Source organism: Lepisma saccharinum, chromosome 25, assembly GCF_977018435.1.
Source record: "Lepisma saccharinum chromosome 25, izLepSacc3.1, whole genome shotgun sequence".
NCBI classification, from domain to species: domain Eukaryota; kingdom Metazoa; phylum Arthropoda; class Insecta; order Zygentoma; family Lepismatidae; genus Lepisma; species Lepisma saccharinum.
Genome location: NC_139253.1, coordinates 24,070,694 through 24,088,507, shown reverse-complemented (window position 1 = coordinate 24,088,507; position 17,814 = coordinate 24,070,694). Strand labels below are relative to the sequence as shown.

The 17,814-nt window shown below is 38.1% G+C and overlaps 1 protein-coding gene across 1 annotated transcript in view; it reads left to right on the top strand.

The window, feature by feature from the left end:
- Positions 1–3,985: 3,985 nt before the first annotated feature.
- LOC145978722 (uncharacterized) overlaps positions 3,986–17,814 on the top strand; it is a 30,197-nt gene continuing 16,368 nt past the window's right edge. Inside the window, exon 1 of the mRNA XM_083111529.1 lies at positions 3,986–4,051. Coding sequence (XP_082967655.1) covers positions 4,037–4,051 — 15 coding nt within the window. The 5' untranslated portion in view covers positions 3,986–4,036. The remainder of the gene's footprint in view (positions 4,052–17,814) is intronic.

The following is a 17,814-nucleotide window of genomic DNA, read 5'->3' as shown; positions in this document are numbered from 1 at the left end:
ACACGTACATGCTTCCCGCCTATTGCTCCTATGCAGGGTGGAAAATTAGTATGATTTTCGAAGCCGTTTGCAATATTCTTCCACATCTCTTCCATTGGTTGAGATGAGGAGTGTCCCATATTGCACGACAAATTTTTCTGACAACCTCACTGGCCGTAGATTTGCCAATTCTATAGGTATAGTGCAGCTCAATAAGGTAGCAACCAGTTTCGGTCCAGGAACCTTTTTCGCCGCATCAATTTTAATATGGTGCAGGGATTTTTCAGCTTTCAGATGCAGAGAGGAAATCTGTTGGTAAGTCATGACTCATGTACGAGAGCTTATTCATAACACGCGGCATGCAAACACATTAATCTGGCTGAGTAATTAAAAAAATGTTACTAATAAATATCTCCCGAAAAGGGAAGGGGCTCAACTTTTTTGTTTTGGTGAAAATATCATTTTTATATGTTTACATTCCTCACCAAAATATAATTTGCTGTCACTTGAAGTATTTGTAGTTTCCGCTGAGTGTCAGCATTTTCTCTGCACGGACACAATGAGGAAAGAATGCTTAGACGTTAAGCACTTTTTAAGCATTCTTTCCGCCCGTGTGGACCGAGTGTAAAATGCCGGAAAGGTATCGATAAATAAGTTCCAATCGATACTTTCCGACACCGATGCCGATATCAGTATCGTCTCAGCCCTAATCCTGTTATACGCTAAGTCAGTTTACAGAAAAATATTTACTCAAAATTAAATTAAGAATAATTAGTATATCAAGGGTAGAGAGTTAGATTGGAAGATTTAGATTGTGGGATAAATGAACAGTGTGGTTCCGATGACAGATTTCATGGGATGACACAGGTCATAGCAACTTAATAGAAGGTTCTGGCTTCGAATCCAGTCCAGGGAATGGGTGGTAGCTCAATCATCATCTCTTTGTAAGTTACTGTAATTAACGTGGTTGAGTTATACATTTTGATTGACCGAGACAGAGAAGTGTGAGGTATTATTATTCTCCATGGCAGAGCATGACGCCTTTGTCCCTTCCACCCCAGAAAAGAACCACAGACAAAGCAGGACAGCTCCTGAGTTGTCAAGCCTCATCTGACTGGACAGTTGGGGGTGGTGCATACACAGAAAAGTAAACACATCAGTTGAAACAAATAGATTCATAAAGCCTGTAGTTAAATATTTCACAGTAAACAATAATACACATTTTTGAACAAGGAAAAGGGAACTTTCCTTATAAGCTCTTTATTTTACCTGTGAGTTAAAATTTTGACGTTTCAGTGTTAGAATTCTTGTCAAATTTCCATATTGTGGAATTTCGAAAGGAGGGATAATTTCTACATATTCACCGCTGTTACAGAGGCTAAGTCCTGCTGAACTATAAGTTATAACCATAAGCGGCGCCAGAACACTACTGAAAATTTTAAAAGAAATTTTGTTAATGTTATTAATAATTCTAATTGTATCTCTCTCTCTCTCCATTTCTATTCCTATCCGCCTTTTCTCTATCCTTTCTTCGCTCACTCCGTTGTCTTTCTCTCTCTCTCACTCTCACCCCCTCTCTACTCCTCTCTCTAACACACACACACACACACACACACACACACACACACACACACACACACACACACACACAGATAGAGAGAGAGAGAGAGAGAGAGAGAGAGAGAGAGAGAGAGAGAAAGAGAGAGAGATTGATTGATTGAATGAGTTTGGTGTATTAAGTCCACTTTATGCACAGGAATGCTAATCGGGACTGGACCTACAGTTTAAAGTGGGATCCGAACCACAATGTGCCTCCACCGGGCATCGATCACGGGACCCATTAATTACAAGGCAATAATGATAGAGAGAGAGAGAGATAAAGAGGGAGAGAAATAAAGATAAAGATAAATAAAGAGAGAGAGAAATAAAGAGAGAGATAAATAAAGAGAAAGAGAAATAAAGAGAGAGATAAATAAAGAGAAAGAGAAATAAAGAGAGAGAGATAAAGAGAGAGAGAAATAAAGAGAGAGAGAAATAAAGAGAGGAGAGAGAGAGAGAAATAAAGAGAGAGAGAGAGAAATAAAGAGAGAGAGAGAGAGAGAGAGAGAGAGAGAAAAGGCAACGGTGTGGGACAAAGAGAGCAAAAGACAGGCAACAGAGTGAAAGAAGAAAGGATAGAGAAAAACGCGGATAGAAATGGAAAGAGAGAGAGAGAGAGATACAATTAGAATTACTGTTCTTTAACGATTTCATTCATCTCTCTCTCTCTCTCTGTGCGCGCGCGTGTGTGTTAGAGAGAGGAGGAGAGAGGGGGCAAGAGAGAGAGAGCGAGAGAGAGAGAGAGAGAGAGAGAGAGAGAGAGAGAGAGAGAGAGAGAGAGAGAGAGAGAGAGAGAGAGAGAGAGAGAGAGATGAATGAAATCGTTAAGGAACAGTAGTTCGTATTAACAGCAACTTCATGCATGGAGGTTGATTGTGAGTAAAATCTAAAAACTAAACTCTATGGCGCAACAACCCTTTAAGAGCCAGGGACTGCCAGAGCGACATTTTCATTTGGTGACGCGTGGTCAGCGCATCGAGTCCCATCGCCGCTGTTTCTTGTCTTTCAAGACCGGAGCCCATTACTTCTTCTTTTTAATAAGTCCCCAATTGTCCTCATGGCGCTGGGTCAACGCAGAACCTGGGATCGCTCGCACCAGGTTGATTGTGAGTTGGCTTACATTATTACACTGTATATTTATGGTATGTCGTCATTGGGTTGATCTTTTCTGAAAACACCCAAGAGTATTAACTTTCCTTTCACGTAGTAAAACCTGAACTACATTTTGCAGAGTAGTGAGGCGCTGGCGTCTGGACTCACAGCGAGTATGTAATCCTCTGTGGGGATCGTGTTGTGTCGTCCGTAAATGTTTGTGATTGTCCTCTCGCCCATCTCAACTGATCACCATTCATACTCATTTTTGCAATTAGCCAAACGTGGCAGCTACAATGTATGCACAGATAGGCTAATCGGGACTGATTGATTGAGTTGGTGTTTTAAGTCCACTTAATGCACGTTAAGGCTAATCGAGACTGGACCTACAGCTTAAAGTGGGATACGATTCACTTGTGCCTCCACCGGGTATCGAACCCGGGACCCCTTGATTACAAGGCCACGACGCTACCACTGTGCCATCGGGAAGGTCCGCTAATCGGGACTGGATCTACAGTTTGAAGTGGGATCCCAACCACCATGTGCCTCCATATATCGAACCCGGGACATCTTGCTTACAAGGTGACGACGTTACCACTACCCCAGCGGGGATGCTCTCTATCTAGTTGCTGGATGATGATACTTGCTATATTGAACTACGCGTTTTTATATTGTGCTGTAATTATAATTAATGGATGAAAATTAAGGGTTGCGGAAGAGGATGCGTCAACAGTCTTGCACTCTATCCCTTCCCCTCGGTGCCTCCTAAGGGCTATAACTCAGTTACTTCTGAACAGTAAACTTGAAATCCACAGAGTAACGACACCAGGAGCTGCGTTTAGTTAGAAGATCGCGCACTTTCTACAAATAACATTGAAAGTAAGAGTGTGCATAAGTAAGGCATTAAGAGCCAGCCACCCATGTAACAGTCGCATAGGCGCTTATTACCCGGAAAAGAGTTGTTTACTTTCCCAGCCCTGTTTACAAATCAGCAGCATATCATTAAATCCTACTTGGAGGTGCCGCACGGTTAAAATCTTCATTACATCTTGAGAAGCTGAACATGCGTGTGTACATTTATCAATATTTACGATTCTTATGAAACAGAACGTGTCACTGGAGGGTGAACTGTTTGTCGCGAACTGGTGCGAGAAGTCACAGTGGCAGAAAACATTGCATCATTATCTGGTTCTCACGGATCCGGACTCTGAAATAATTTTATTCGATTTACGAGGTTTCCCCCGACCTGTGCAGCGAAGTTTTCTCCCACCTAAAACTCGTAATATGCATGGACGTATAAAAGCGTGCCGTGGGACAGGAATGGCGGCTGTAGTGATAGTGAAACCGGAGAAGGAAGGGAGCAGATATGAGTGTGGCGAAGGTGTGTAATTGTATCCTGTATTGTGTGTCCGTGTGTACCTGTAGCAGATAAGTGTTCTTGCAGTTGCTAGTGTAGTGTTGGAGTGGATTGTTTACGTGCTACGTAGTGAAGCAGTGCACAAAACGAATATGGAAAAAATATTTCCTGTACGCTCGTGTCCGGAAATGCATTCATTCTTACTGCGTTACTGTTGCTATTTTTGGGTTGATTTAGTTTATTGCACGTCACTTGTTCTGCCACTTTTGGCTAATCGCTAAATGAGGATGAAGGATGAGAGTAAGATGACAGTGCAAACTCCACAGAGGATTGTCCTGGCTGTGGATTCAGGCGCCAGAGCCTCATTAGTCTGCCACAATGCAGGCTAAGTGCATGGAAGAGGTGTTGACATTTGAGTGCCGACAGCCAGGGGTGCCCCCCACAAGGGGAGGGGGGTTATGGAGCAGGTTGCGCCATCGAGATTTATGGGAGGGATTTTTTTTCCTTCAAATAATATAAAATTCAACATCATATATCTTTTTCCAAAAATATACGTAAAAATTTGCACCTTAAATGCTCCATATTTAATCCATTAGATGAAGAAAAGAAAGCGTTTAAGGGTATTATCGAAGGGGAAGGGGAGAAATATCCAACTCTTACATATTAGGCCTTAATTGACACCTGGGTTCTCGGGGGATTCTGAATTAAACTTTGGGGGTAACAGTATCCAACTCTAGGTCTTAAGATTATGGCGGGTATTTTAGTTAGAGGGGGATTGAGAATTAAATTGGGGGAGGGGTATCCAATTCTTGTGTATTACTATTGTCTTAGACTGTTGCGGAAATTCTGGTGTGGAGACTGAGAATTATTTTTTTGGAGGAGCCAATATCCACTCTTTAATATCAATATAAGTCTAAAATTGGCCTGGAAATTTTGGTGGTAGGATTGAGTATTAAATTTAAAGGGGGGCGGATATGAAGCTCTTGATAAAGTATTAAATCTTAGATTGTGAAGAGATTTCTGTAGTGGAGAGAGAGTTCGAACATTAAATTTTGGAGACTGTATTTAGCGATATCATATCCACACGTTTTCGACCCCGAACGTGCCAAAGGGGAAGCTGGAAAAGACTAAATATCTCGGGATCTTAAGAAAGTATTAACATCCCATTAAATTAATATTCTTCAAAGCCTGCAAAGAAATGGATGTAAAAATTTTCTTGCTCGCTTCGCTCGCAATTATGTGTTACTAGGATGCGTGTTTGGCGCTTTAATGAGGTGAATGTAAAATTTATATACTACAGCTGCATTACAAGACAAGCAAAATTCTCGATTACGATGAACGATTTTGGGAGTGGTCTTGAGTGATGAGCACCCCTGTTTAGGGAGAAGGGGCAGATTAAGTATAGTGTTCAGTAAAGCTAAGAAAAAAGTTACTTTCGGTAGACACGCTGTCGTAATTAAATACGTTGTGGGGATTAGGATATGGTTTGAGGGCGCAAATTATATGATTTGAGGGGGACGCATGATATGATTTTGGGGGGGATGAGCACCCTTGCCGACAGCAATGTGTGATGTGTTGGGCAGAAACACTTAATGGGGTGTAAGGGCCGATCCTTTCTGAGAACACCCAAATATGAACCTCATTTCCACGTAGTGCATCCTGGACTGCATTTTGCAGACTAGCAAGGGTCTGGTGCCTGAACTCAAGGCCAGTATAATCTTCCATGGGGCTCGTGTTGTGTCGCCCATGGACGAAAGTGCGCATGCGCCAACCGGACGTGTTCAGTGGCTAAATAAGGGTGACGGCACTTTGGGCGGAAGCAGATTCCTTCAAAATCGTCTACTGTGGAAACACCAATGAAGTTTCAACGTAGTAATATCGCCTCGAAAATATATAGACACGTCACATTAGTAGATCATTAGTAGATAAACTAGTTTGTAAACCAGTAGCTTTATTTTAGATCATTCAATTAAATTGATCTCCTTAGTAAATATTATAATTAGCATAAATGTACACAGCATTAATCAGGACAGTGTTCACTAATAATAGTATTATTGTATGCAGTAGCGTACGCAGGATTTCATCAAGAGGGGGGTTATATATATATAAAACTTTCTCTAAATTCACATTACCATTGTTTTATTATACTTTAATTAAATAATACTCGTAATTAATTAATAATACTTATAATTAATTAATTAGTTGAATTACTACTAATAATACTACTAACACCACTACTACTATTAAGTAGTAGAGATCTACATAAATATAGTATTTATGAAAGCAATAAAACGAAATTAATTTCTAGTAATTCAAATTTTAACAAATTCTAGAGCATTTTTTTCTTTCTTACGAAATAATTGTCTACTCAACGAGATGAGACATTTTAAGTGTGAAGAAAATCCATAAAAACAAGAAAATATATTAAAATAAATTGAAATAATCAAAGTACGGAACTCATCCAAGAAGCTGCGAGAGATCCGGATTCGTTTCCCGGAATTGATTGGAATTTTTCCGGCTTTGTCGCCGCATAAATGTCCCCGATAATTCACATCTGGATTGTCTAACTGTTGTTACCAACAAAACATTTTACAATAATTAAGCTTATTGTCGTTTGAATTCAGAAATTACAAACGTGCCACGGGAAGGCGGACTGGTGACTGATTTATTCTTGTCGGCCTAGCCTTTAACTTTCTTTAGTTAATGCTCATTGTTCACACAAGAAAATACATGATCATTGAACATTGTTGCAGCTGAGATACAAAACAACTTTCTTGCTCTTTAAAATCATAGTTGCTCTTATATATTTATTATTTTCAAGAATTCGTGTTTATTATCAAGACATTCACTCTTAAAGATGCGTGTTTGGAATGCTGTGCTTTTCTCCGTGCTGCATGAGAATAATAATTCAAATTATTGTTTTTATTATTATTATTATTATTATTATTATTATTAGTAGTAGTACTGTCGCAGGTCCTTGACAGTGATAAATTGGTCATTTTTATTTTTTCCACAGCATTTTTCATAATATTTCAAAAGCTCAAGGGGGGGTTAAACCTCGTAACCCCCCTTGCGTACGCCACTGATTGTATGTATTATTATAAATATAAATGTAGTGACTGAATGGTTTGTGACATTTTCTAGTACGTATAACGAGGGTGTTTTGTAAATGTGCAACAGGGGCCAAAACGTCTTAATTTTCTTTATTCCACTTCAAAACGGTTTCTTGCGAATTGTAAGAGCCATCACAACTCACAGACACAACACAGCATGCGGTAATGAACACAAGAAGCGAACACATACAGGTACAAGCGAAATATCACAGGCTAGTTTGGCTAGTGCTTCTCCCTGCTTCCCCTCTCGCGTTTGGAATCGTCCTCTCCAGGTAGTTTAGTCTTCCTTGGCCGGACTAAGTTTGTGATTGTCTTTTCATTCATTTCATATTATCAGCATTCAGCCCCGTCTTCGCAATTAGTCAAAAGTCGCAGAAAAGTAAAGTAAAATAAATCAAATCAATCAAGAAACAATATACAGATGGCTGGGAAAGAATGCAATATTCATTTTTGAAACTTTCGAAGCTTCATAGCAACATTCTTTCCAGGATCTCACCTTATCGCCGTATATATCTTTTATCGTCCCATAAGGATGCATATCCGGCATTGCGAATATGTAAATTTGTCTTTGTTCTTGTAAAAGTTGGAAAACTTTTTTTTAAAGTCTATGTACAGAAATAATAATTAAAACCGGGCATACAGCTTAAAGTAGAACCAGAACCAGTAATGTGTACATCCGGGATTGAAACCCGTATCCTCAGCAATGCAAGACTAGTTGTTATCGCTGCAGAACCTGAGCTTATTGTTGTCGATTACATATGTACTACTTTCCTTTAAAAGAAGGGTTGATATTAGAGTGACTGGCAGCCTTTGATGTACGTAAGTAATGCTAGAACAGATAGAGAAAGAACGAGGGAAAGAAAGACGGGGCAAGAAAGAGAATATTATGGCGGACACACACGGACAGAGATAGAGAGAGAAAGAGAAGAATATAGCGACAGCCATTACAAACACACATACACACACACGGAGGGAAAAATCAAACCATATTATGGTAGGAAGATAAGTTTTCACATGAAAATTAACCATTCAACAAATAAGATTGGAAGATTCTATTGTTCTTATTGACCACAGATGCAATTTAAAAAAAAAACAAAAAAAAAAACAGTCTTGTGTTCTCCCGTACGTGTGCTGTATAATCTGAATTTACTTCTGCATTTAATGGAGACCACACTTCCAGTATATTTCCAGTAGACCACAGCCTAGTATAGAGACGGAAGCAATTTGTACCACGTGTTCCATGCAAATGAACTCAGAGCAGCTACTGAGGCGTGAACTGTTGAAACACAAGGGAGTTGCTCTGTACAGACGAAAATGAGAACAAAAACAGCGCTACGATTCCCCAACTTCATTTCTATGATTTTTCGTGATAGCATGAATGACAGTTTCTTTAACAACAGGTAGTGTCCCGGAGAACAATTATATATGTATTGGAGAATAATAATCAATTTTTTTGTTGAAATGACACAACAACAATGGACATCAAAATCCGCTTAATATTTTTTCTTTTGTTGAGGCAATGGAGCTAATTAACTTTATTTATGTAGCTGAAATATCAAGTTTCATACATCGATTATTGACTATCGCGGAGACAAATCGAGATGCATTATGTCACATTGACATGTTACATTTGTTTGTATTTCTTCAGTGGCGTGTTTATGATTTTTTACTTCGGTGGTATAGGTAGAGATAAATAAAGGTTTTCATTTTGGTGGGCGGTGCAAATTTATGTATCTTTAATCCACAAATTCAACGATTACTTTACAGTTGTAATTTAGAACGTTTAAAAGAGTCTTCAGAAAGTAAATTTATGTATCTTTAATCCACAAATTCAACGATTACTTTACAGTTGTAATTTAGAACGTTTAAAACAGTCTTCAGAAAGTAAATTTATGTATCTTTAATCCACAAATTGAACGATTACTTTACAGTTGTAATTTAGAACGTTTAAAACAGTCTTAAGAAAGTAAATTTATGTATCTTTAATCCACACATTCAACGATTACTTTACAGTTGTAATTTAGAACGTTTAAAACAGTCTTCAGAAAGTAAATTTATGTATCTTTAATCCACAAATTCAACAATTACTTTACAGTTGTAATTTTGAACGTTTAAAACAGTCTTCAGAAAGTAAATTTATGTTTCTTTAATCCACAAATTGAACGATTACTTTACAGTTGTATTTTAGAACGTTTAAAACAGTCTTCAGAAAGTAAATTTATGTATCTTTAATAATCCACAAATTCAACGATTACTTTACAGTTGTAATTTAGAACGTTTAAAACAGTCTTCAGAAAGTAAAGTTATGTATCTTTAATCCACAAATTCAACGATTACTTTACAGTTGTAATTTAGAACGTTTAAAACAGTCTTCAGAAAGTAAAGTTATGTATCTTTAATCCACAAATTCAACGATTACTTTACAGTTGTAATTTAGAACGTTTAAAACAGTCTTCAGAAAGTAAGTTTTCAGAAGTAGCCGAGTTAAAGTTTATTTGCTTTAAAAGTAACTCGGTTACGGTTAATGTTGTTTTTAAAGTAACTGTAAGTTATTCTGGATGTTTCGTAAATGAAATTCAAGCAGTGCTCTCTTTCACTACTGGATATCTACGACAGCAAGTAATATTCATGTATTTAAAATAAACTACGACGGATATCGATGGTTCTCAGCATATTGCACTACCTACGTGTATTTTTTTTAAGGGTGTATGTTAATGCTGCTTCAGGTTTAATTTAATTTAATTTTTTTTACAAAAAAGAAATGAAGCAACTCTTCTACTGTGAAGTGCATGTTCCTATGTATATTCAATAACTCTAAGCTGTTCAGGCCCTACAGACCCCGCGGCGCGGAAGATGGGTTGGCTTTGTACGTACCACAGTCATTAATGAACCTTTGTTCACCACTTGTTTTGGCTGTACTGGTAGTACAGATGCCATTCTTTCGGAATCGTAATACTCGGTCCTTGAATGGCGTTCGTATCATGTAGTTACTTCAGACCACATTGGCAGAGTGGTTAGAGCGTGTATGAGGGTTAGTTTCCTCCAGCTCGTGGACAATAGTCGCTTGAAGGAAAAGAGGACAAGGTGATTGTCCAGTTGGAAGTGAATAGGCTATGAAAGTTGCCCAAAGCACGCTGCATATACTGATTTGTCCTTCTCTCAGTGTACATACCACTTTCTATTTCTACAGATGTGCAAATCTTAACGACCTTAAATCTTGTCATCTTCACCCTCAATGAAAATGGAAGGCAGCTGGAATTTTGCAGGATTTTTCAATCTTCTTCTTATGTCTTTCTTTACCTTGACCTTGACCGACTGTCTCAAGACCATAACGTTTGACGTGGATGGTTCTTGGTTTGATTCCCAGTTAGGTTAGTGCTTTTCTTAGTAACGCCACTTCAACGTGCATAAGATGAAAAGTGGACAATGCTTTCTTGGACTTCAAAGCTGTACTACCTTTATACATGCAATTATATCCTCGTATATCTCCTCTAGGGTATCATTTCCCCACCTACAGCCATGTAACTGACACCTTAGGGCAGCCAGTTTGTGTTGACTTAACATGCATCTTCAAACTAAGGCTAGTCATAAAAGTTTTTTGCGCAGGACGAAATATAGGCAATAATTAAGAAGTTAATTTGACGTTGCTCAAAAAGAATAATTTTATAAGAAGTCAAAGAAGTCAATGAGTAAAAATTTAAGGGAAATTTTGTTCAGTTTAGTTAAGGACACCAGGGATTCATTAAAAGGATTACTTTCCCTCCTTCAGAAGAAGATGAATTGTCGACTGGTAAATAAGATTGAACTTCTATGTGGTTCTTCTTGGGACGTTATGTTTTATTCAGTGAGATTACTCTAGTATCGTGATGTTTCTACCAGGACAATACAATACAACTTGACGAAACCATGCTTCTGATGAAGTCTACTTTTTCAGTTCTCTTCCACAAGAAAAAACGAATGTTGGAATGGAATTACTATTAACCTCACAGCTTCAAAACAAAGCCAACCATCTCACTGACTTAGTTGTTTCATTACTGAAAAAATTATTTGTTACTAATAGAATTGTAGTAGCGCTATGGCACATTTCTTTTAAAGTTCAGATCCCATTTTAAAGTCTTTAAAATGATAGTAGAATCTTTGGTGTTGGCTACCTGTATTTCATGCTTCAATATGGCAACTTCTTGAATGTTTCCCTGGATATTTCAATTTCAAATTTATGTAGCTCATTTTACTCTCCGTATCTTCTTGGAGACAACATTTTGTTTGCCCCCTTTATGCTAAAATAGGCTAATCGGGATTGCGCCTACAGATTAAAGTGGGATCCTAACCACTGTGCAATTTGACTCCATTGCGGATCGAACCCACGACCCCTTTATAACAAGGTGACGACGTCATCACTATGAGCCGAGCCTTCTGAATTAAGGAACGACTTCAAATGAATTTACGTTTTCTGATTTTCAAAATAATGACATCAGGATACGTGTATGGACTAAGTGTGATCAGTGGTCACATATTACACAGACCAACTCTTAAGAAATTCATTTGGGCCTCCACGATTGTTTGGTTTAGTGGCAACGTAAACCTTGAATGCCTCATTATAGATTCTAGTTGCTTCAGCATTACCGCGACCTCCTATTTCGTGCGATTCTTTTACTGCACTACAGACAATTCCCCTTGTTGTCAAGAAGCCTTGGGTTCGATACCCGGTGGAAACGCATAGTGTCTCGCATCCCTCTTTAAACTGTAGCCTATTTGTTCATAAAGTGGGCATAGAACAAACCTCAAACCCTATGTAATCATTCGAAATTGACATTACCTATTTCTGTCGTGGCATTTTCAAGAGAAATTCCTTTCCACTCACTTTTAGTTTCACCTTTAATTTGACTTGGCCAATTGAAACAGAGATAAACACAAGGTGTGTCTTCAGTCAAGTGTTACACAATAGACAGCATGTAATTTGGCCCACAACGTATGTCACATATTGGTGGAATGCAAGAAAATGGGTCATCAGGCTGTCTAATGGTCGATCAACATGGGTTCTGCCACCGAAGTAAGAACATTTGAACTGGAACGACTTGAAACCTTTTAATTATAATGGCTCATTTCCTTTTAACATAATCACTACATTCAGGAAGGAAAAAAAAACCCTGTCGTCGAGCACATGGTACACCAGCAAGTAAATGAAGCTTGTGCCTTTGAACTTGAGAAACCTTTACATTTCAGCTGCTTCTGAAGATTAGTCCAAGGTCGCTAACAACCTTCTTGCATGTCCTTTGTTTTTTCTCACCGGGTTCATTTGCTTCAACAAAGGAAACACGGTTAATTATGATGTAACTAAAGAAAAACAAACGAGATTTCCGTTTGAAAGAACATACAATCTTGGGCAGTCGCTTGTTAGCGTTCATGGCTGACAACATGCTTTCATTTTCTATCGAAGATGGTTAATATGATGTATTTTAAGGCACATTTCTATCATAAGGGTTCGTCCACAATTTTTCGTTTTTTTAGGAGGATATAGCCAATGTGTGAATTAAACGTTTTTTTCCATTACTGGATTTAGGTGTGCCTACACAGGAACATATTACTATCAACAACTAAAAGAAAACGTTAAAATAATATAAACCTATATACCGGTAGAAGTGAATTTCTCTCCATTGTGTCTTCCATCTCATGTATTGAAGAAGCGTATTTAAGCGTGCCTTTCTTATGCTACAAGCACTGCAGTCAGAGGCATCCAATCTCCATGAAGTTGTCCACTCTTTTGCCCCACTCTGGCGTTCCTAAACCTGAAGGTTTATTGCCGCAGCAACATAAATCTTCCATCTGCCCCTATATTTCGCAAGATCAAGCCTCTCCTGACCATCAATACCATTTCCTTCTGGCCCATCTTGTCCCACGTTGGACGAAGGCGCATTGGACAGTGGTTCGCACGCCACTTTAAACTGTATGTCCAGTTACATACAATACGTAACTCTGACCGAATTTAAATTGTGCGAGAAAAAAGGGTCCGGTCTTGTTGCGGGACCCAATATAATCCATTAGAATTTATGGGTTTTTAGACCAACAACCCTGATCAGATCAGAACCCACGTGCAAATATTTCCCTTACTCATGGACCCAACCAATCAAAACCTTTGACGACATCACTCAATACGACCTCTCATTGGACAAACTTTTACCATTGTACGAGAACATAGGCCAACAACCTTTCTGTCCTCTTAGAACATCGATCAGCGATCCAGCGGAGTAATTTCGAGAAGCAAATTTACACGAGGCAAAATTAAATTTAATGGAGTTGGCAGACGTAAACATTAAAAACAAATTTGTAGCTACAAATATTCCTAGTCCCTACAGATCGTTATGCCGACCTTATTAATGTTCTACCGTGTGTTGGTCATCAAGGGGATGCGAGGTGGTGTTCGTGCCCAGGGACTTGATTGTCATCATAGTGCAATAACTGTAAATGGGGTTATCATTAGTGGTATATGTCGTTGAGCGTGTACTACATTCATGGCACATGTACTCAGTATGAGGAGTAATTCCTTTGGACTGGGCCAGTGACGTCAGAATGGAGCAGGGGAAGGGGGGGGGGGCGGGTTGGGCGTTTGAATTTAGATAAATAAATGTGTTCGCATTTTTTGAATAGTATTCATGGGTACATTAAATCTGATTCCTCCCACTCATTTCTTCTGGTAGACTCCCGATGGCGTAGTGCTAACGTCGTCACCTTGTAATCGAGGGGTCCTGTGTTAGATTTCCGGTGAAGGCACACAGTGATTCGGATCCTATTTTAAACTGTAGGTCCAGTCCCAATTAGCCTATCTGTGCATAAAGTGGACTTAAAACAGAAAATCAAAGCAAGGAATCAAATAATTTCCTCTGAGGTTATTGCTGTTACCGTACAACATTGATGATGTCACAACAATACGAATAAGGTTGTGATCAGCGACTGATTTATAATGATTGGTTTCTTTTTTTTCTGATTCGACTTAAGTGCTTGAGACTTTATAAATCAAAGTTCCAAAAATCTTCTTTTTGGATGGAGATGGGCGGAAGAGATTACTGTCAAAATTATTGGTAAGTGAATGTGTAAGAAGAATATATTTGGCTACCGTACGTACGCAGAATTATTTTCGGGTGGGACTGGAATTGAAAAAGGTTGACGGGGCAGGATACACAATGATATATTTCGTAATTACAATTTTAATCTTCGTTTTGAAATTTGTTCAACGACAAAAATTGTTATCGGGGGTTGTTTTAAGGGGGGGGGGGTGCATTTACCACTTTGGTTTTCCACAATTTTTATTATTTTCTTTTGAAGTCTTTAATTTTCTCAAAATTTTGTAGCCCCATCCCTGCCCTGAGTACGCCAGTGGGTAGTACGTGGTACAAAATTCGTACGAACACTATAAAGCACACCGTATATATGTAGGCCTACTTGTCGGTACTGAAAGAAGCTCACTGCGAAGCACACCACTCAGTGCGAAAAATATGAGATGGAAATAACATTGTGTAAAAGAGTTTTAATATATTATCATTCTCTTCATAACACTTCCACTTTATTCATTACATGTTCTGTGAGATTATCCTTGAGTAATCAAACGTGTACTAAACAATTGTTACCACAGACCTAATTGACTACTGGTTTTATACGTACTTACAACAAGACAATTAGGTGTAGTATGTTCACAGTACCTACCATTTCTTGGCGAAATTGCATTAAAAAGACTTAAATATTTTAGCTGTTAAAACAAATGTATTGAAATTAAAATGAATATGTTCATACAGCTATTTATGTTAATTAAAAAAAAATGTATTCTATGGTGTAGCCCCAGTAATTCGATGACTTTTCGGACAAAGATAAATGATGCCGTGTCAGGCGAATTCGCTTCTTATTCATTAATTGCATCGTGACTTGACTGTCTAAATATTATTTTCTGGAAAATTCCAATCGCAAAACCGATCATGCACTAACAGTCTTCAACTCCATTCCATCCCGATGTCCTCACTAACACCTATTCATCTCAGCCCTTCTTCCTTTTATTTGTACATTGTAAAATGGATTTACTCTCAATATTCCTGGAACTGTACTGTATTACTTTGGTACATGCTGTAATCGTGTACCAAACTGTAATATAATTAGCTGTAATTAAAACACTTCTATCTTCAACAGAAAGTCTTCCTTTGTCACTCCTAACGGCAAGAGGAAGGAAATGGAAGGCTTCCTCCGCTATGAGCGAAACCTACAAGAGAACTTATCCTCGGAGTGGTGTTATCTCCACTCAAATCTACGTGACGAATCAGAAACGTTGTTGCAATAAAGCAGAACTAAATTGTGGGAGAGTTTCTTATATCTTGCAATCACTGATACATTAATGTTTCCAAGCGCCGTTAGAGGCGCTGTTGCCAAATCCCACTTCCTTTCGTCAAATGTCATTTCTTTTAATGTAGCAAATCCCGTCACTTCTTGCAATGGTATTTTTGTCTCATTCGCGTGCTGTTTATCATGGTGTCATCACAATGACTCCCAGACGTTAGCTATAAATTTCACACCGTCTACGAACAGGTGTGATTTGTTTATGGGCTACAGGGTGGCTACAGGACGTGGTTCCGTAATTCTCGGAATTCTGTTTGCAGGTAGGATGCTAAAAGTGAAGGGAGTTGGGTTTATGACTCATCTAAATCTTATGTGATTGAAAACACCATGAATGGAAGACTTAATGTCTATGTTCGTTTCTTATGGCATAATCTTTTGTTCTACAGGGTGATTCAAAAGTCGCCATACATATATAGCACACTCATTGTTCTTTTCTTTCAGATAAAGTGACACAATGTCATTGACGAAAGCTTAGTTTTAGGTAACTAATATTGACATGTGCATTCACATGTTGTGTACCCACAAAACTGTTTTGTATGCTATGTGTGACGACTTTTGAATCATTCTGTATTTAAATGTTATGTCGAGTTAAGGATAAATATTTAACGTACCTTTAGCACTTTGCTTATTCCTACTCAATCAATTTTAATTTTGTAATATAGTGTGCGTCATCTCTGATCGCTTTATTATATGTATTATATGTATTTATGTATAGTGCTTTATTTTGTCACATACAGATGTCTCTTGTTTGGATTAAGTTAAAGTAACATTTTATTTTACTTTATGTTATATTCTTTTCATTTTTGCTTCCGGCGTAAATTACCTCTTTTTAACTTGTATCTTGCATGTATTATATTGAGTTGAATCATATATTTTTTCAGTGTTCTTATTATATTTTTGCCTCCACACATTTCAAGATATTTGTTTCCTCATATTGTCTGCAATTAGGTTTCCACATAATTATCTTTCCGTTCTATTTTATCGATTAAAACAATTACATTACTGAATGCAAATTATAACTGCTTTGTAAATGTCCTTTTTTGTCCCGGTAAGACATGGATGTTTGTGTTTCTCCTGAATGAGAAACTAGAGATATGAGTAAAACTGATATATAAGAAAGAGAATGAAAGGAAAAATTACCGATTACTTCTTAATTTTTTTAAAGGTGCTAAGGTGTCTGACTGGCACGCGAAACAACAGGATTCGATTCCCGGGCAGAGCCATTTAAGATCGGAATGTGCCGGCCTTGTACCTGCATAAATGTGATCTTGGGTTCATCCAGCCTCAAATAAATTGGTAACTGGGAGCATCCCTGGAGGGTAAAGTCTGTCGGAGAGTGGTGCTGATCATGTCACAAAAAAAAAAAAAGGCCAAGGTCGAGAATGTAGGAGACTATCTGAGCACCCTCCAATGTGTGTCTTCATGGCAAGGGCTAATATGGACGGGGAACGTTTACCTTTACTTCATCTAAAACTATATTGATTCTAAACTCCGTCTCACTTTTGCATGTTTTCGCACGCTCAAATAGTCTCGATTTATAGATATGAGGAAAACATGCACTGCACACAAACATTCCCACCGTACAGCATTAGACAACTGATCCAAGGACGTCTGAAAGAACTATATCGGTGGCTTCCTTCCCCATTAAAATTCTCGGATAGTTCCTATCCTCATTTTTGGAAAGTTTCGATTGTTGTTTCCAATGCAGCTTCACTCTCCTTTTTGATCACAACTTTCCTTTTAAAAGTTAACTTCCCTCTCTTTTACTTAATGTTGAAGTCACCACCAGCTCATATGAAGCGGTGTTTGTTTTTCGCTGTAGGGGAACTTTGCATGTGTTTATCTTGTTCCTCTTTTTGCATCCATGAACCTATATATGCTCTTCAACAATTACCTGCACTGTATTCTACATTTCCTGTACGAATTCTTTCAAATACCTTCTATTTCATTTTCGTTCATGTATTAAGTTAATTGATATCCATATTCAGAGTGGCCACTCTAGGGCCATGAAAAAATTCAAATATAATTCCCGGTTTTCAAGGCGAACTTTCCAAAAATTCAAGGGTACAACCAGATGTTCTCTCTATTTCAACTTCTCTTCAACATCCAGAAATATATTTTCCATATAAAGGGACTGTGTGATTTCCATGCATCCCTAAATTCTAATTCAATTCAATTAAACGGTACAGATACTTAAAATATTTAATTTTAGGTGCGGACATTGCATTTGCCATTTCAATTTACTCAGAATCGAAATATATCTACAAACACAAGTCACAAATGTTACGGGATATACTA